The sequence below is a fragment of the Electrophorus electricus genome, chromosome 14, assembly GCF_013358815.1.
Source record: "Electrophorus electricus isolate fEleEle1 chromosome 14, fEleEle1.pri, whole genome shotgun sequence".
NCBI classification, from domain to species: domain Eukaryota; kingdom Metazoa; phylum Chordata; class Actinopteri; order Gymnotiformes; family Gymnotidae; genus Electrophorus; species Electrophorus electricus.
In genome coordinates, this window is record NC_049548.1 from 14,696,623 (window position 1) to 14,717,177 (window position 20,555).

Below are 20,555 nucleotides of genomic sequence, written 5' to 3' on the forward strand. Positions count from 1 at the left end.
AGCAAAATGCTATTGATTGAACCTGTCAGCACAGGTTGGAATGTAGTCAATGTCAGAGGCGGGGAAATGTGTACAACTGCGCTGTTGGAAACGCCCACCTCACCCAAGTTAGCTAGTCACCACGGTTACTAAAGCTCCACTAATTACATGTCAGCGTCACGTCAGTGAGGGCCTGTATGTGTCTCAGTGAGTGATGGCTCCCTCTTCTCCTGCAGGTGGTGTAGGGTTTGGCTTCTAAATTGTTGTTGAGTAATATATTGAACTGCCCCAACACACACACACACACGCGCGCGCGCGCGCACAAATGTGCACACGTAAATGTTTGAAGCTGCTTTTAGTACTTTTGTAGCACTCATAATGTTAACACTGAGCATTTTTGAACAGCGTGTGATGTGTTGAGCTAGAGCCAGACTGAAGATGGAGATTTGAAAGAGCTCCACTTGTAACAGGAGCTGTGCAGACATTAGCCACTGACCCATATAGAGACTGGACCCAGACTTTGTTTAGTTAGTTTTTACAGAATTTACACACTTTTTTAATGTTTTTCCATTTCTTTCCCTCTCTGGGCGTTTATTGCATATCACTGCACATCAGCAGGGGTTTTAACACTGTCTCTTATCCTAGACATGCTTACTCTAAAGAAGCACAACAAACTTCAGCATGAAAAGGTTATGTTTGTGTGTATAAAATCTCATTGTTGAGCCTACATATCTATTATTAGCATTGTCTGCTTTATCTCTTCATCAATCATATTTATCCAAACAGCCATGGTTTAAATTGGAGCATTTCCAGCTTAAATGGGGGGTTAAATTAGGCTTGGAAATTCCCTAGCAGGATAAAAAATGTTTTTACATTCCTTAAGGAACCTCACCTTCAGCGTGCAAGACTGGAGAAACACGCAAAAGAGCAGATCTCTGATCTCATAGTGTAAGAGCATGTCATAGAGAACATGTCCTACTCTTTTCTCTTTGCTTCAGCATGAATTAAAATTTGCAGTATGATTGCTGTCATTCGAGTGGAAAACGCGTGAATTTTGTGCATCATCGTGGCACGTGTTTATAATTATGCTCACAGATGTCGTTGCCTATGAAATTTTAATGCTCAGACCTTTTGAAAACAAGGCCCATGTCATGGAATGCACATTGACGAGTCTGACACAAACAGAACCTTTGGCATGAAAAACTGGCCAGTGATCTTTCCATATTTTTTTTTTTCTGATGGGATTTTAAGTAGATTAAGGGAATAGAAGTCTTCCTGTATCCCATGAGGCTTGTGTCTCTGGCAACAGGCGTCTCGCCTGTAATCTTGGCTGCCCCTGACGGGCAGACTGATTGTCGCCTCCGTGTATCACCCATTCATTTTTAAAATTCATATTTGCATGCATAGGATGAGGGAGAGAGACAGAGAGAGAGACAGAGAGAGAGACAGAGAGAGAAGGAGGTAGACAGAGAGAGCGGGGTCCCACATTAAAACAGAAGCAGGAACTGCATCTCCACACCCAAAGCACCTTTACATATTCATGACCGTCATTAAAACCAAAAAACGACTTCATTCTCAACATCTTGTTTTGCAAATTGCGTTCGCCTCTTTCTAAATAGTGCTGCCTGTGATAAAATTGCCCGTCGGGAGGATTTATTTCTGGCGCTGAACTAAAGCCTTACTAAATCAGCCGGGCTGCGATGATATTGCATCAGTGTGTGACGGCTGGAACAGCATCCATGCCAGGACCAGCACCCAGGTTTACTCACACAGTCCTGTATTCCACCCCCACCCCCCACCATGGAGCCCTGGAAATGGCCCTTCAGACCCAATGAGCTAGAGGATCAGGGGATATTCCTTAAAGATGTTTGGAAATCACAGGGCTCTGGTGTGTTCCTGGTGCCTCTGCGCTGTTGTCTGCTGCAGGTCCTCCTCCAAAGTTGCCCCCCCCCCACCCCCGGCTGCCTCGCAAAGCCTGCTGGGCTTCCCACCCCTCATCACGGTTCTTGCTACATCACCGATCCTTGTTGTTTTAAAGCATTTTAACATTCTTCACCCCCACACAGAGATTGGAGACCCCCCCCCCCCCAAAAAAAAAACAAAACACAAGGGAAAAGACGAAATGGCTTTGCTCTGGGCGTGCGCTCTGTACTCGCTTACGAAGCCTTTATCTCCATCTGTAATCGTGTTGGTTCTACTTTGACTACATAATTGACTGTTGGGAAGAGTATTTCTCGCATCACAGCAAATATTTTTCCCAAGCAAAACCATGCTGCTTCTCTCTCGCGGCAGTACGCATGAGGAAAGAGGGGACGCAGGGGTCGAGCTTTGCTTCCCTGCGAGCGCGCACACGTTTATACCTAACCTTTGTTTTTCTTCTTGCGACTCACCTGCATAGACAATGTGTGATGACCTTTGCCAGGACTGTTTCCAGACCCCTAGTTTTCTGTTGTTTCCAGTCAAGGCAGCCAGACCGATCGTGCGCGGCACAAAGACGGCCTTTTAAATGGGGCGTTTCCCCCAATCGCCCGGCAGCACGGGCGCCTTTCATACAGCGGCAGATCAGAATGAATACTTAAGCAGAAGGGGCTGTTTAATAGTTAATTTCCTCAAACACTTCGTCTCCACAATCCTCGGGGTGCCCATCCTCGTCAAACTGCACCTAATGGCACATTACCACTGTCTCCATATGGACCCGTGTGCTTTATCTGTGATGCAGGAACGTTGTCTGGGCACAAAAACATGAGGGAGATTTTGATGTTGGGTGTTCAGCCATTAGACAGCATTCCTGTTTATGGAATGGCAAACTTCAAGGGGGATATGCTCCTTTCTAAAGTCGAAGTCTTGTTGACGAGCACCGGTATGCTCGCCACATAGTGTTTGGTTGGGTTTGATAGCTGCGTGTTCTGGGGTGAAGTCGGGGACGTGCTCCCTGACCTTTCCCACTTCTCCTCACATTAAACGGGGAAAAGCCACACAGCACTGAGTCAGAGAATTACCGCGATAAGTACCGCCGCACGCTCCAGGAATAACATTTTTGTGCCCAGTACACCTGCATGAATAAAATATCACGCATATCCCTAATGTGCACAAAACCGTAGATTTGCTCGCGGCAGCGTTGCCGTCGAATCAGCACGGGCAAATCGGAGAAGGCGCAATTATAACGCAGATCACATCTGGGCAATATCAAGGCTATGTGTCATGTATATGAGAGTCTGCGAACATTTCCCTGATTAAAATCGTTACGCGGTGCTTTGCAAGCCAGGGGTCGTGTGGAGGTCACATCAGCTGGTGATGGAAAACCGCGTCACACTGCTGCCCAGCACCCAGGCCTGCTTCTGCCGTCCGGAGCCTCAAGGACCACGGGCCTCCCCTCTCACAGGCACCCACACCTGCGGTGATCGGACAGACGGAAACGACCGTCTTCCGAACATGCGGCCGAGTCTAAGAGAATAATAAATGATGTTTCTTTTTTTTGGTCTTGATGACATTAGTATATTCATGGGGAGGAAGTGGCAGTCGCAGCAGGTTTGCGGTTCTTCACAGCGCTGGACAGTTTGCACTCCTTAAGAGTTTAGAGTCAGTTTGGCCAGCCTTGGGCTGCCTCATATTTGTACAGGGATTTCCTGAGACTGGTTTCCTCCACTTTTCCTGTGTGTGTGTGTGTGTGGGGGGTTGGGGGTTCGACCTCGAGGGCTTCCTTCCCCGTGAAGGTTTTGGAAATCACTCGTTGCCGCCTCCCTGGCACATCTCTGAAGCATCGTCGCTTTTGTGTCACCGGCATGCACGCAGATCGGAAGCCAGACAGGCATAGACAGAAGCCGCGCCTCCCCGACACCTTCCGGCGACTCGAGGCCTCTGCCGTGCGAGGACGAGGGCGTGCGCCGCCTCGGTTCACGATCAAAGGCGCTGCCGTGCGGCAAAGGGGGTCCTCGCACGCAAGGCGTCTCTCTCTCTCTCTCCTCTCATCACGGCGCTTTGTTTAGCCCGAGTCCCTCAAAAGAATAACTGTCAACGAGGAGGAACAGGGCCTCGCCGCCTGGCTGACAGCTGCAGCGTTTGGGGAGGGCGGGGCTGCAGGTTGAGGAGCAGGTCTACTCAGAGGCCTGTAGGTTCGAGCTAAAACTATCTGCTCCTGATATTACTGGTCAGCTTTATCACCAAATGGTAAAAGATTAAAAATAAAGGCAGACATTCAATGAAAGACTAAAATCTAAAACATTTTTTAAAAATAAATGCGGACATAAAAACACTTGGAAAGTTTGCTACAGTATTCCAGTCTGTGCAGAACTGTATTTTCCCCTCCATGCTGCGCTTCTCTGAAGCTTTTACCAAGAAACTTTCCTATCTTTTAGTAGGGATCCACTACGTCATGTCCTGTTTGTCGAAGTACAGGCGCTCCCTGGGGAATGTTCACCATTACCAGTCCTCTGTGAACATGTCAGAGTTGCTTCAGATAATGTTGTAGGAGCTCACCTGGCCTTCACGACCTTCTAGGTTAATACATTCAGCTCCACCGAGGCTGAAGGTCATAGATGATAGGAGGGGTGGATTCCTTTTTGGAAAGCTGCTCTCGATGAAGGTCTTGCGGCACTTGTGTATTCCCTTTCCTGTTCTCCTTCCCTGGTGTTCCAGTACTCTCCTGCACCATGCTGAGAGTTCGGCATTCTTCAAGTCAAATTATGCCAGTCGAAAGCTGGAGCGCGACTTGGTCTGCACTTCATCGCGCTTGTTTGCTTTCTCTTTGTTCCGCCGATCCCACACCCCTCCCGGCCATGTCCCGTCTGTCTAGGCCAGGTAAACATCTCACCCCCATAGCCGCCGGTGGATCGGAGGCCAGCCTCTTTCTGTTCTGCTGCTTGCCGTGTTCCCGCATACACAGGCACACGGAGGCGGCACAAAAGAAGACCTGTGATCTATAAAGGGTTGCGTTTCAGCCCAACAATATGCAAGCAGATTTCTGAGATTAGTTGCCGTTATCTTTCGCGGCTTGTGTCAAGACAATGAGGATGTTCTTTCACAACACAATAATGGAAAGAAAGACGAGGAGGCCCGACACGTTGCAGATGGTCCGTGAGCTGTCCCGTCAGCCGCAGGTTTGGGCTCGCGCCGAAGCGTCCGCTCTTTTAACTGGGCAAAGCTGGAAAATGGCTCTGGCCATTGCTTTTTGGAGGATTACATGTCCATTCTTTTAGTGAGTTTTTTGGGCCAGGTGTAGAGGTCCTGTTAACAGTCCGTCTCTGTCAGAGAGATCGGTGTAATCGTTACCCATCCGTTTGAAGATTCACAGAGCGGTGCAGTTGTGTGAATTTGCAATTAGCAACAGGGAGAATATTATTTCCTTTTGCTTTATTATACTGTATTTGTTCTTTATACGGTATGTGGTGTTGATCTTCTGCAGCGTGAGTGATGGGATAATGTCTGTGTTGCCTTGTCTGCCGGCTCTCTGCTTCTGGGGAAATTGAAGGCGTTTCTTTGTTCCATTACAGAGTCCCGCCGTTCATGTTTACTCCCCCATCCTTTACCTTTATAGTTTCTTGGCAGCAGACACTAGGAAGATAATTTAGAAAATTCTCAAATGTCAGGGTTGTTTTTTTTGGGTTTTTTTAATAGATTCATGTGATTGGGTTAAAGGTCAGAGTTTACCTTTTGTGCGTTCTCCTTCCATCGCCTCAGCGGCAGTAAAAGCCACTTCATTTCCTCCCGAGATTTGCGGCAAATTAACAAAAGCAACTCCTGTCATTTGCACGCTTGCCAGCTCATTCTGAACGCTAATTTTAGAGCCGTTTATGGCTAGTGCCACAGCCACGAGAAACAAAATGGAGGTCACCTGTGAGCTGAACATAACGTAGCCTCGGTGTTCGAACTGTGCATCAGAGGAGTTTGTGTGGGCCTCCATGCATGCGTGTGTGTCCGTCCGACATTGCTTCACAACTTTGGTGAGTCATCCTTCCTGTAAGGCCTGGGTGCTTTTGAAACTGAACAAAAAAGACCACGGGCAGTGGTTTTTCTGGTACGGCGGACAGTGTGAGATGTTGGTTCGCAGAGCGTGGCGAACATCTTTCTGCTTTTTAGAAAGCTGAAATGGGACTCCTGTCGGGTCTTCCGTATCTGCATGGATGTGCACCTCCTTGGTGGGTCTCTTGCGCTATGAAAATGTACTCAGAATTTACTCAAGGGATTTAATTCTCATATATCTCGAAAATTTCTAGCTACATCTCCAAGTATCTTTTTTTTTAAGCTACCTTTGCGACATCGCCTTGGTTAACCTTTCATTTTTCAACCCGCCCCCATTGAACTTTCAGTGTGTTTCATCAAACCTCTCTTGTTATTTGCTGATGTTTAGTGAGTGAATGTGGTAGTGTCCATGTTGATAAATGGCGTTCTCTTAGTAGATGCATTTCGTGGGGCTAATGGTTGTTTTTATTCTGAGACAATTTTATTGCTTTTACACAAGTGCATTTCCCCTCATTTCTTTTTGCATAATTGTCCATATTTATCCTTTATTACTTTTTACAGCACATTTTTGTCCCCTATTTTCCATAGTCTCTGCTTTTATAATCAGTTTAACGTGGGCAAATTTGTTTGGCGGACTTTTTTGCCAAATGCAATTCCAGTCCAGGCGTCCGAGGGAGAGAGATAGCCACGCGCCGTCCTGTCCGAGCTGAGGTGAGGCGGCGGGCGAACACTGTGGGTTGTCGGCGAAAGGATTCTTCTCCAAGCCCCTTTGTCTCTGCACTAATGGCAGGTCGCTAAAGGCTGAGGCATCCGTGCTGTTTGAGGCGCTGGAGAGGGTTGGAAACCGCGACCTTTATCTTTTTCATGAATGCCATCGGCAAAAGGAATCTAGCCTTTCTTACGGTTTGGCAATTTCCAGGGCTGTGCGCTGGTCCCTCAGGTACCAAACATAGAATGAAAAGCTTGGTCAAGTGTAAAAATACCAGACAACCCTTTGGTCAGAAAAGTAGCAAGACCAACGAAGTTGTGTAATTCAGTTATCCTTTGGAAATCAAATTAACGATTAAAGCAACAACAAAAATCAGAATTCTTTTGCATATTTGGGATAATTGGTTTTCTTTCCTTGATTAAAAATTGTAGTTTGATCTGTGTGGAAGGTCACACGCACATGCACGCGCACACACACACACAGATATACAGTATAGTATACAAGTAAACTCACGCTTTATAAAATAACCACACGGGCTTGTGAGGCTAAACCTGTGCAGTGTGGAAAATTAGATATGCTTGTTTAAAAACATGAACATGAGATGTATACACATCAGCTTAACCTTTTTCCCCTTAAAATGACTCCTCCTTGAGTGTAGAGCATTGAGTATAGAGACTAAAATATAAAGAATGTTAAAGAACACTCGAAAGCCAAAAAGACTCAAGTTTCTTTGCCAAAAATTTTGGAATGTGCCAGACAATTCGAGCCAGATAGCGTGAAAACGAAAAGGGATTTTGTGGAAAGTGCTGCGGTGTTCTCTTGGAAAGGTCCTTCTCTGTGGCCGAGCACGTTCTCCTCCCCTGTAAACCTCCGCTCCAGGTTCATTTGCACATATTTAAGATTGTGAATATTTCAGGAGTGCATTTTGCTATCCACATTTTGGACCTGTTGAGCACGTTTCATTGAAGTAAAAATCTTCCATCTGTAAATGGTAAAATATCTGCATGCTTTCTCGGTCAGTGTTTGCTAAATAATTGGCTGCTGTTATCCATATCTGTGCGTCAGTGTTGATGCGGTCGGCGTGTTCTCGTGTGTCGGTGGTGGTCAAGAATTGTACATTATGTCCATGTGCATGGCAGTCAGATGATTAGTGATTAGTAGCTCCTGATTGGAGTGCGTGTGTGTGTGTTTGCGCGCGTGTCACCTCGGTAGGGCCCTCAGCAGGGTCTTCCTTATTTTTCCCTCTCTGCATGTGACTCACCCGTCCTCCCATCTCGGGGCAGAGTGGTGAGCTATCATTAGACACGCACGGAGAAGGCACGGTCACGTCAGGAGGCAGCACGCTGACAAACACCCATCGGCTGTGCAGCACAGCATGACTAAAATTAGTACAGCCGTAATGACCTGAGATGTCTTGCGCCGGTCAACGATGGATCTTAACTAAATCGTGTTACACATTACTCTTTTAAAGGAACTATATTTTTGTGCCAGGTATGCTTGGGTGTAATACATATATAACCTATGTTTGTATTCGATACATCTGAACTAGATCGTTGTGACACTATTTTCCACTCCTCCTGCACGCTCTCAGTCTCTCTCTCACACACACACACACACACACACACCCCCAGCCTTCAGAAGTTGCAGGGATTAGGAAATGATGGTGTCATGTTTAGGCACCTACTTCCTGAGTAGGGAGAGGAAGCACTTTGTTAGCGGTGTGTGCTTTGTTGTGGGTTCGTGGGTGTCTGCCCCACCGCTGTACGGGGGCGGGGTCCTTTCTGGGGGCTGCTACCGGCACTTTGACTCCGCTGGAGGAGAGGACCATGAGAGGATTTGTTCACTTCCCTGATCAAAAACAAGCAAACTTCAAAAAAAAAAAAAATCTTTGTGATGCATCCAGGTTTTCAGCAGACGGTTCAGCTCGGGTGGGTGGGTGGGAGCAGGGTTGTTGGGTGGGGGTCAAATCAAAGACGTGTTAGAGACGCTCGCTGCCGTGTTATGTGCCACTTTTTCCCCCGTCGTGGTCTCCCCGCTCTTTGAGACTGACGTCTGCTTCCGCTCCACTCACCTGCTCGCCTTTGAAGCCCCGCTGTCACGGTGCTGGCGCAGAGCACAGCTGAAGGGCCTCGGGTTCGTTTCCTGTGGCCCCGCCTCATTCCCTTTCAAGCGTCCTTTGTCGGGACATCACAAAGACATAATCGCACAACTGTCACCAACTTTAAAACAAAGGCATAATCGCACAACCGTCACTGGCGCAAAAACACTGCTGCGATTGTGGGCTTATGATGGCGTTTGATCTTCAGGCATCAGGTGAAGATCTAGCTTTTTATAGCATTGCAGAATCCCCCCAGCCTGTAACTGCAGGAAAGTGTGCGCACACAAGCGAACAGCGTCTTGTAAGTTTGAATGCCAAAGGTATTCACAATTTTTCAGTCTCTGGATAGGGATCAGTTTTTTTTTGTTGAAGGTGATTCCTCCGCACAGCTTTACAGATTACAGTGAATGCAGCCTGAAAGGAGCCACAGATTGCAGGATTTAAAGCTGAGTGAGAATAGCATTTGAATTTCTCAGTGGAACATGTCTTCATTAAGTAGCCCTGGATGTCCTAGAAATTAGTTTTTGGATGTGGGTTGTTTGTTCGTTTAATTCAAATGTGACTGAGCAAGTGGGTGTCGCACTAAGTCTTATAAATCAGAAACATGATTGTTCCTTGTTCCTGCAGCTTGGCCGTGCGTTTTGCTGCTGGAAGCGTTCTGCAGTGAGGGACAGAGGGTAGGGGTGGGGTTTGTCTCACTCCCTGGACGGAACCATCCTCATTCATTTGCTTGCTCACTCACAAACTCACCCATTTTCTCTCACACACACACACACACACACACACACACACACACACACACACACCCATACCCATGATTCTGGCATCCACATCTTGGCTGCATGCCACAGGAGCTGGGTTGTCCCTTCGCAGTGTCCCATCAGTAACCCACAAGTGTTGTGACGAGTCAGTTTGCCCCTTTTCACATTCAGATGGTTGATGACTGGCTCTGAGGACCAGGCTGACAGCGTAACGCTGCATACGGAACATGAGCGAGGGAAAGCAGAGGATGAGGGGCGGGGGGGCTGCGCGCTTGGAACCTCCTGGACATCATCCTTGCTCCGAATGCTGGTGTTGGCGGCCGCGATACTGTTATTCTGCGGCTTCTTCTGCAGTCTCACCATTGCAGGTACTGAAAGCCCAAGCCGAAGTGACTCCTCTACACTCTGTTTGCGTGGGTTGAACAAGCGCTGCCCCCCCACAGGCTAACCTCGTGTCTTTTAACTCTGCCTCTGTCATTAGCGTGAGGCTAATAACAGGGTCGGCTGCCGCGGCTCCTGCCACCCCGTGACCTGTTGGGTGGATTTGAGGAACCACAATTAGAATCTGCTGTGTGACTGCTGACTCAGTCCTGGCCAGGACGGCAGCGTGGCAGTCAGAGCGAGGGGGGTGTCGGGATATTCTCCGCACGCCAGTCGGAGTCAGTCGCCAGTCGCTGGCCGAGAATTTTTAAGGCTATTGCATAAAAATATGTGCACCTCGTTCAGAATTCCCTACCAAGGGCCTTTGCTGTTGTTTGTAGCATTTCTCCCTTACAACAACCTATCCTTCCTCCTTTCTTTTGTGCGCGTGCGTGCCTGCTTGCAGTCGCTTGTCTGGCACTACGAGCACGCAGGTGGTCTAAAGAGAGGGGCGTGAAATGGAGGCCTGATTGCGGAATGCAGGCACGATGCAGGGTCCTGGCCCGTCTGCTGCCCGTGTGGGGTTCTGCAGAACCAGCATTCTGATTGGAAGAGAAAGCACAGCAGTCCATGTCCCAGCATGCACAGGGCCTTCCCACAAACAGCAGATAACACAGGGAAGAGGACGAAGCAAGATTACACACTATCTATAAAGGGTGTGTGGTGGTCTGTGCGGCGGTCGCCTGTGCAAAGCCGCACGTTTGTTTGCAGAAAAGTTGATTGAAATCTGGCTAGTGAAATAGACAGAGAATTCGGAGAGAGAATGCTCTTTCTCTAAAACACACACACACTCACTCACTCACTCACTTACACACATACACTCACACGTATATAAACATTTCTTCCCAAACATTGACATTTCCAGCACACCGACTGTGTAGATGGAGTGGGTGCTGACATGAAACACTTGATAAGAAACGCAGATGCCACCGAGTGGTCTTTCGGGAAGCAGCCTGTGCCTGTATCAGGACCTTTCCCTGAGGGTCGCTGTCCGCGCGTATGACTGCATGGCTGGAATGCAGCGCTGGGTTGATGGAGCAAGCAAACCACACACAGTAAGCACGAACTTTCGTCCTGGTCACCATAGTAATGTAATAAAGTTATTATTTTCTCGTCTGCTCTGTCAGCGTAATAGATTTTCTCAGCATGTGCTAATAGCACAAGTCTGAGAGAAAGCACTAGAATTTAAATGTAAACACCCGCGTGTAATCTAAACACGCCTTTTTTTTTCCCTCCCACGCTGCGGCGCAAACGAGCCACACTCGCTCGTTCTCCGTTGGCACCCGTGCGAGGCTTGGGCGCCGGGATCGAGCCGTTCTCTCCTTCCAAATCCCCATCCCAACACATCCGCTTTGCCTCCTCCGTGTTTTCCTGATGGGAAGCGGCATTTTGCATATTTCGCTTATCCACTCGCGCTGCAGGCAGATCCCCGTCCATGGGTACACAGCCCTAATGGTTATCTGGAACGGGGCCGGAATGTTCTCATTAAAAGCCAGCTAACTTATCTGAGTTAGACACACATGACTGGCCTTCTCTCCACAGAAAGGAACTTGTCCTATTAGCACAATGGATGTGTTTACCTCGAGAGCGAAAATAATGGTATCACCTAATCGGCGTCTGTGTTTAGTTTGCGAGAGACTTAAAACTGAACGCTGATCAGTGGGCTTGTGATTAATGGGCCTCTTAACGGAGACCTCGGAGTACACATTGACTTCACATGGCTGTGGTAGCAGTCCATTAAACCAGGAGCGCGAGCAGTACAGGGGAAGTCCTGAAGCCAAACAATGCAGTACAGTCTGGGAAGCATTTGGACAGGGACCCGGTTTTTGTTGTTTTTGCCCTGCGTCTCAGTGCCTTGGCTTCTAAATGAAACAATGACCGAGGTCAAAGTGCAGAGTGTGAGGTTTAATTCGAAGTTATTTATGACTTTTATTGCGTGGCGTGTTGAGGAATCCCAACCCTGGCTGTGCCTAATCAGAGACATTTTAGCGGGCCAAGAGTAATAGGGCAAATTAACATAAACATGTTTAGCGCTTAGTTGCAATCAAAGGTCAGGCTCACAGTAACCCTTGGACGTCGGCAGGTGCTGGGAATCCTCTGACACAACAGCCTTATTCCACTAATGTCATGCAGCAGGTCAGTGCTTTCTGCCTTCAGTAAGGGTTCTGGTCACATGATTGGCTTGGCCACTCAGTAGCACGCCCTTCTATTGACCCTGGAACTTTCTTAGTTGTCCCAGCGTTGCGATTTGGTCCAGTTTGCCACTGCCAAGTATTGCGAGGGCTGTCCTGGGTTCTGAGGCAGATGGTCTGATCTGAGCAGGTGAGGTACCTGCGGGTATTTTAAGGATCGATTTTGCTGCTGGCCTTGGCAGTCCCATCAATTTTTTTAAAAAGTACTGAGCCATGCCACCGTGTTTTCCAGAGGATTGATCAGGATGAGTTTGCCTTTTTGCTCTCTCCTCTTCTCTCCTCTCACTCTCTTTATACCCCTTCACTCTTGTTTGTCCGTAAGCTGTGTCCCAGATCTCAGCATGTGTTTATGTACATTTCAGCCAGCTGTATCCTGGCCTTTCTTTTCTTTTCTTTTCTTTTCTTTTCTTTTCTTTTCTTTTCTTTTCTTTTCTTTTCTTTTCTTTTCTTTTCTTACTAGCGATTTGCTCTTTTTTTTTATTTTTCTTTTTTTTTTTTTGGAAACCCACACGGTCTCAACGATCAGCCACAGTGTGGCTGTGTCAGTTTTTGGGACTCACGAAGGGCTGCTTTACTGGCACTGGCACACGTCTTTGGTTCTCAGTAACATACTCCAGGTGAAAATGGTACATCTAGATTCAACTTCAGACATTTTGTTGGCTTTCTTGTGCATGAAGTAATGGTCCAATGACGTGAGGTGGGGGGAGAATCGAACAGCCAAATATCCAGTTACTTTTCGTCCCCTAAAATGGAATGACTGTATAAAAAAGGCAGTAATTCTTCCACAGTTCACCAGTTATGGATGTATATAACACTGGATTAAAGCTGACAGGCTGCACTCTGCAATCATTGTTTCATTTCAAATCCTTGGAGCACAGAGCCAACACAGGCAGACCTGACCCTGCCCAAATACCAGTGAACTGCACTCCACTTACATCTAAGCTTTATGACAGTCTGTGCAGACTTTTCCGTAAGTGGACAGGGAAGGCTCTGAGTAATGTCATTCCTGTGGGCTTCATGGAGAATTACACCCATGTGCATCTTTACAAGGAGGTCAGACACGCAAGTTGTTTTTGTTGCAATGTAAAGTCCATGATTAGTAATAACATTTCTCCCCCCCTTCGTTTCACGTTTATTTTGACATTTACACTACACTTGCAACCATTCTGCTGTTCCTGGCGGCGCTGTAACCTGAGCCCCCCTTTGCAGCAGGAGGCGCTGTGGCGCGACTCCAGCGTGACGTGGAAGAAGAAGCCACAGCTTAGGCTAAGCGATGGCCCGAGTGATCTGACCTGACATTCAGGTTAGGAATGATGGACTAGCCGCTCTCTCCCAGGCGAGTCTTTCCACCTCCGCCGCCCCGCGTCACCACGGCTAATGCCTCTGTCTCCAGCTCCCGGCCGGCGCAGAATGCCGTCATCCATCTTGTGTCGCCATGGCGAAATGGCTCCTAATGTTGTCTTAACTGGAGCGAGCGTGGCAAGAGCATCTGCAAATGGTGGAGATGGAACCAGACTGAGACGCTATCCTAGGAGAATGGGGCGTGCTGGGAAAGGTGCCGTCTCCATGTCCCATGTGTAAGAGGACATAGACCAGCTCCAGTCTGCGACTTCAAAGAACATTTTGAATGCTTAGTAAAGCAGCAGCTTTTTGGAGTTTTTGAGATTTTCGCATTTGTTTTTGCTTTGGTATGTCCGCAGCGACAGCCGAACTTACATTTGTGTCTTCACTTCTTTATTTGGGCTTTCCTCTGTTTTTCTTCCTTGTTTTCATTAGCGCAGTCATGTTAAGTCTTGGATAATGCCTCCTTTTCTCTGACGCTCACCCAAGCAGAGCTTCTCAGACTGCAACACACACTGATTTGAAATGAATCGGCAACAGCACATCAGTAATCGACTCGTCATGTCTGCCGGTCTGCGCCTCGCCCCTAGCCGCTGATTGGCCTCGATGCGGCGCCCTTTGGCCCTCTGCTAGCTTGTACGCGGCAGAGCCTGCCCCAGCCGGAAGCAGAGCTGAGCAGAGATCACGGGACTGTCGGCCAACCTCCCAGCGTGTTGACACATCCGTGGGTGGCGATAACGTCCGTTTGTTTTCGCAGCGCAAGGAGCAAAAGCACCTTAACGAAGGGCCGTCGCAACTCGGCAACTGGAGGGCTTCCCCTTAGTCAATCCACCTCTTCCCTGTTTAAACGGGCTTTTGGGAGCTGGAAGCTGGTCACGCCTTCCTTCCTCTGGACCCAATCAGCTGGTTACTGACTCCTCACGGACACGCAAATAACGGCAGCCCCGAGTTTCAGAGTGGGAAAACTCCTGGAATCTCTGGAACGCATCTTACCTGTTCATTTACGTGGCATTGCTGTTCCGCCCAGTCCTGGTCCCGGGGTGGTCCTACACTGGAGTGTTTTCTCGCTCTCACATACCTGCTTGAACACACCCGCTGCTCAACAAAGCCTTGACGAGTTTAAAATAGCTAGTCCAGGAGAGCTACTGGCACGTGCTGGGACTGGGGAGCCCCAGGAGGAGGACTGGGAAAACACGGTTACACAAAGACAAGAAGCCTGTGTGACGTGCCCTCAGACTTTGAACCTTATTAACTGTGAGCTAGTTTTCTCTCCCTTTGACTGACTGCTTCCATAATTGCACCCCGCGTGTTGTCTCCCAAGCAGTGTGCAAGTTAAGCCCCCATCCGCAGATAACGCCGTGCGCGGTGCAGGTGGTAAATTCAGCGTGTCCGATTAGCAGAGGCTGGAGCTGAACCACCTGGGTTGACCTTCTTTCACTCTGTCGTCGTTAACGTGTGAAGCGCTCCACCCCCCCACCCCCCCCCCAGGAAGTCCAGAATTGTGAACCGAGACGAAGTTTGTGCTTTTTTTTCCCCCCTTTCTATCCCATGAGCCCACACTGGAGTGGGGTGCCCACAGTCTGCTGCTCTCTCTAAGGGTGTGTGGCCATGTGTGACTGAATCGGCTCTGCTTGAATGACTTATTCAGCTAAATTATAAAGACACACAAAAGGCGAGAGGCCCAGAGTGTTTGATAATTCAGTATATTGGTTGTCAACATTTCCTGTTGTTGGGTGACTTGCGAAAGTGAATGGGAAAGGGATCTTCCCCCATCCCTCGCCCACGTGCGATTGCACGTGCACACACACACACACACACACACACACACACACACACACACACCAGAGTAGAAACAGTAGAGCCCCAGTAAGCCGTGATCTAGTCTGAATTAATCCAACACTCCTGTTTAAACCCCTGTGTCCTCACTACATTGTTTGTAGCCGCCCAGTTGGTTTTCCAAAGGCAGCCAAAGACTTTTGACAAGCAGCAGTCTGGTGACTCGACCACATCTGTGACTTATCCCAAAGCCCCAACTCCACTCTGCTGCGTCCATCCTCGTGTCCACACTAGCAACTCTCCCTACATTTGGGGGGGGTAGGTATAATTTTCTATTGCCCTCAGAAAATTATAAAAAAGTAATCCCACCAATTGCAACTCTTAAAAAAAAAAAAAAAAAAAAAAAAGCTCCCGTGCACATAGGACCTGATAGAAAGCAGCTCCAGGATGTTGATTCTTGTAATTGTCCATTTGAATCTTGTACTGCATCACGCTGCTGGGTTCTTCTTCCTGTAGACTTCATTTACACAGTCTTACCTAAACAGTGATGGTTTGACCTGACTTGCGTTTGCTTACATGCACACATGGCAAGTTGATTTTGCGTTACTGTGTACATGTGCGACTTCTCCCCTGTGCTGTTTACCGAGAAGGTTCTTTACATTAACAATTCTCACATCCACCTCCTGGCCTGTTCTGGTCTGCCGGCCGTCTTTGATGTGTTTCCGTATGGCTGTCATGGTAACCTCCTCCATGCGGTTTAATAGGGTGAATCTGACCACAGTGCATTGCTCACACACTGAACTGATTCACTAATGCCTGTAAGATGAGTGATGGGTCAGATAGGATCTTGGCAGCAGGCGAAACTCATGTGCCGCCTGTGTTATAGATGACTGCTTGTTCGTTTGCTGAATATACGGCTGATGATTTGTTGTAGTGTAAGAGTGTGTGCACGCTGTGCCCAGAGGTGCGTGGTGAACCGAAGCCGCGGGAGCAGAATGACACAGCTGTGGGAACAAGATGACAGAAATATCAGCCTGCTGAAGTGTGTGTGTGTGTGTGTGTGTGTGTGTGTGTGTGTGTGTGTGTGTGTGTGTGTGTGTGTGTGTGTGTGTGTGTGTGTGTGTGTGTGTGTGTGTGTGTGAGCCAAGTACAGCTACAATTCCCCTTCACCCACTTCCATCTCCCTGATCAGTGTGCGTTTCATTTAGCCGACAGCTACACGGTGTACGAGTACACATTTGTTTCCTTTCTAGCTCACAGGAAGTCGACTAACAAGACACATGAACCCCAGCATCGGTCTTACTGTTTTCCTTTTTTTTTTTTTTTTCCTTTTCTTTTTTTCTTATTTCAAACTTTAGCAAAGATCGCATTTGTACACGCGTTGGGAAACGATCCACAAACCCCGGTGGCCTCCTGCGATCTGTGCTGCTGCAGGACATAAGCAGACAGAGCAGCCCACGGGGCAGTGACCAAGTGAACAGCCTCTGAGCGCGAGACCTTCCTCCAGCTCCGACGCCGTCGTCCTGGGTTGATTTGACCCGGTTCGTAGCAGTACTCCCAAGTTTTGATTCCCCGCTCCCTCTCGTCAGCCTATTTGTCAAACACACTGTTGGACGCCAGCAAGCCGGCCGCAGCTCTGCAACCCGAGCGTGTTGAATGCAGGGGCCCCGTCACTCTGAGGCACGTCCGACGAGCGCGATGGCCGGCTGAGTGACAGAAATGGCGTGGCAGGGTCTGGTCATTCTGGTTTGCCAAGCCAAATTTATTCCTTTTTAACGCTTCCATATCGCTAAAAGCCAAGAAAAAGGAGGCTTCTCTGAAGCCCCTGCGGTTACATCAGCATTCCGGCCCTGAGCTTATCCTGGGAGCAGATGTATTGTTGGGGCTTGGCTTGCTCTCGGCGAGGACCAACCCCAAGCCAGAACCCTCTGGCCTCCGCCTCTCTCCCCGACCCCTCAACGCGTTTCCTGAACCCTGAAATAGAATTAACACCTTGGCCCTCAGACTACAGCCCCCCCCAAAGCCCCCCTACCCGCCGACAGAGGGAATTGGAGCCTAAGCTTGACTTTTCCTCGGCACATGTCGGGGTCTGGCGCGCCCACACCACCCCCCTCTCCCAGCCTATCGGCGTGCTACCCAGTCAGCTCGGATGACGTCAGTCCGTGTCCGGCAGCACCGCCAAAAACTGCTAAAAGAAAATGAAAAACCATCAATCTCTGGAGGACAAACCCCCCCCCCCCCCATTTTTTATTTTGTTTTTTTATTTTTTTAACACGTTGTCACATCTTTGGGGCCACTAATTTGATTCTGCAGTATTGAAATGACTATGAGAGAGAAACCAAGCGCATATGACATCTGATAAAACGCTTCCATGTCTTGCACATTTGCGGCGTTTCAGACTGGTTCACTCCATCCCAGTAAGGGCACCCAGTCAGGCCGAGCAGACACTAGATCACACATATTCCCCCGTTTTGTGTGGCGTAGTGGTGTGGCCAGCTCAAGACCACTAACAAAATGCACACATACCGTGTAAAGCACGTTACTGACCACGAAGGTGTTTTTCTGCACGTGGGGCCCTTTTCCGGCATCACACGGATGGTAAATTAAGAAGGACGAAAGAAAAGTGGATTATCTGTTTATTAGTTATTTTATGCGGGCCATATTTCAAGAGTAATGGCTCCTGGGATTCACTGGTTGGTAAAAGCATGCTGTCTGTTTTCTTCATTACATGCAGACTTGCACACACATGCGCAGAGATGAACTGGTTCCTGTCTTCAGGCACCCCATGTGTTTGCGTTTTAGCCCCATATAGTGGCTTCCCGGGGGTAGCCCTTAGACACGCTCTCCAGAAGAACACCATAAAACAAAATGTAAGTAGCTTTTCTCATTCTAGTCCCTGCTGCACTGCAGAGAAGCCCCACCTCTCTTCTGTCTCCCGCTCGTCCTCGCACACAGCATAGTCTGACTGGGCGCACCCACACACACACTCGTTCCTCTGGCGCGTGGGCCGAAGGCACGGCCCTGCACGGGCCCCCAAAACTGACTCTCCCAAACTGTGCGCGTGCACACCGCGGTCTTTCTCCCACCTGCGTGCAAGACGCGCCCTGTCCGCCCCCAGACTCTCATTCAGAAAATAGTCGGTTTGATGGGCATCTTTCGCGATGAACGTCTGGTGAAAACAGATGTGGCGTAGAGATGGCGTGCAGGAGCCCAGGGTCTGAGCGAACTCTTCAGGGACTTCTCATTTATGAGAGCGCCGTCTCTCTGTCGATGACACCGGCTTCCGAGAGAGAGCCCGATTTCCTGAATTCGCCCAGTGGGAGCTGTGATGCTTTTAAGTGTGCACCAACACTGGGAACACATGGATTCAATGAAGAGGCGTGTGGTTTAGCTATGAGTTCCTCCATCGCGCTTTTGAATGATTCGTGTCACACTTGGTCTGAGAAACGACTGTGTAGTAGGAGATGTCTTGAACATGAACACACGTATGTGTGCGCACGCTGCCCTGCCTTGTTCGTGCGGTCTGCTGGCTGACGTGCTCTCTCTCTCTCTCTCTCTCCCCCCCTCTCCCTCCTCCACAGTATTTTGAGGTGCCCTTTGACTCCAACATGAACCGGACGAAGAACAGGCCCCTGGTCCGAGGGCAAATAAGGTAAACAACCCTGAACCACACCAGCAAACAGTACGTAAACATAGGTTTTGTGAATTCCAGTGCTGGCCCAAAACATGGTGTACCCCGAGTTAATTCTGCTGAGACATGGCGGGTGGATTCCTACGTAAACTGGTAGCGCAAACGCTGGATATGAGGAATAGTTGAAGATAGCTTTTTATTTATTTTTAACACATTGCTCTGAAACAAGCTCTACTTGGACTCTGAAGGTATAGTTTTTTGTATTTAGTTTTCGGGTTGAGTGATGTCTGCCTAACTGACATATGAAACATCGCAATTGATGCCTCTACTATAAATTATAATGTACTTTCTTTTACACTTTTTTCAGTGACTGTTCAGTTGATTACATAAACACATTAATCACTATTCAGACTTTTTGTGAAAATCACTTGAAGCTGGTACTTTGCTTCTCTGTTTAAAACACAGCTCTCGCTAAAGTGGTTCTTTCATTTGTTAGGCTATGTTTTTTTTATTGAAATGTCTGCTTACACAGAAAAACGTTTTATCTTCTCAGCCATGAATTGACTTCAGTACTGGAGATGTACATTCTACAAGCAAGCTGTAAAACCAATTTAAATAATTCTTGTATTATTTTTAAATGCCTACATGAATGAAAGTAAACCAAATGTAAATAAAACACATATTAGCATTTTAATGTAAGCACATATACACAATCAAAAAGAAACTAAAATAACCGAGATCTGCTGGCTCAACGTTGTGATGTATGTCAGCCATTTCAGTGGACTACGACGTCAGTCAGCCCAACCCTAATCGTTTTCAGGCTTTGTGCTGCGTCTAAGGCGTCCCTTCTCCGACTCCTCCCCTGTGCTCCTTTTCTCTCCGTACCTCCACAAACATCCAGTGTTGTTTCTGCTCTATGGAGTCTCGTGGTAATAATGCAAGCCTCGAATAAAGTGCGAGGGCCGCATGTAACACCGGCGCCCTTCAGCCGCTATCGCGCTCTGGTCACATGCCATCAGGCCGCGTGACGTGGAGCCCTCCTGTCCTGCGCGTACGTGCACATGCGAGGCCCTGGGCAGGACGCAGGGCGGATCCACCCCCACTCAGCCTTTGTCAGGTTTGTTAGGGCATTCTAATAGAGAATGGGCGACTCGCGCCCACCCTCACCTGGCTTTCCAACCACAAAGGGCAGACCAGCCGCCACGAGGAGGTAAAGGTTGACTTACACAGTCAAACACACTCCAATCAGTCCAAAGCAAACACCCAGCTAATCCTGCCTGTGTGTGTGCGTGTATGTGTCTTGAACACACACACACACACACACACACACACACACACTGTACACACCCTGGGCCCACAGAGGTGGAGGAATCTCATTTCACAACAGTGTTTGCATTTCTTGAGCTGCTGTACACTTCAAGCCTTTACCTGCCAGCTTAACTCTCTGTTTAATAGTTTGTGTTCTAACAATTTGAGATGGTTTATAGCTTGACTTGAGTGAAGAACCTTCATGTAAATTGGAATCTGTTAAATCAGATGTGTGGCAGAGTAATATGATTGAGCTCGATCTGGGAAAAATTTTCCTATCTGATTGAAGGCACTGGTGTATTGCTTTAATGATCAGTTTAAAATAATAAAGGTCATTCACTGTTATGTAAACCCGGTCGGCGGCTCTCACGGTTGCATTTGT

General features: G+C 48.3%; 1 protein-coding gene across 1 annotated transcript in view; it reads left to right on the forward strand.

Annotated features, from left to right (window-relative positions):
• Positions 1–20,555, forward strand: part of LOC113585639 (protoheme IX farnesyltransferase, mitochondrial) — a 36,663-nt gene that overhangs the window by 10,567 nt on the left and 5,541 nt on the right. Inside the window, exon 5 of the mRNA XM_035533561.1 lies at positions 18,816–18,886. Within this exon, the coding sequence (XP_035389454.1) occupies positions 18,816–18,886 (71 nt within the window). The remainder of the gene's footprint in view (positions 1–18,815; positions 18,887–20,555) is intronic.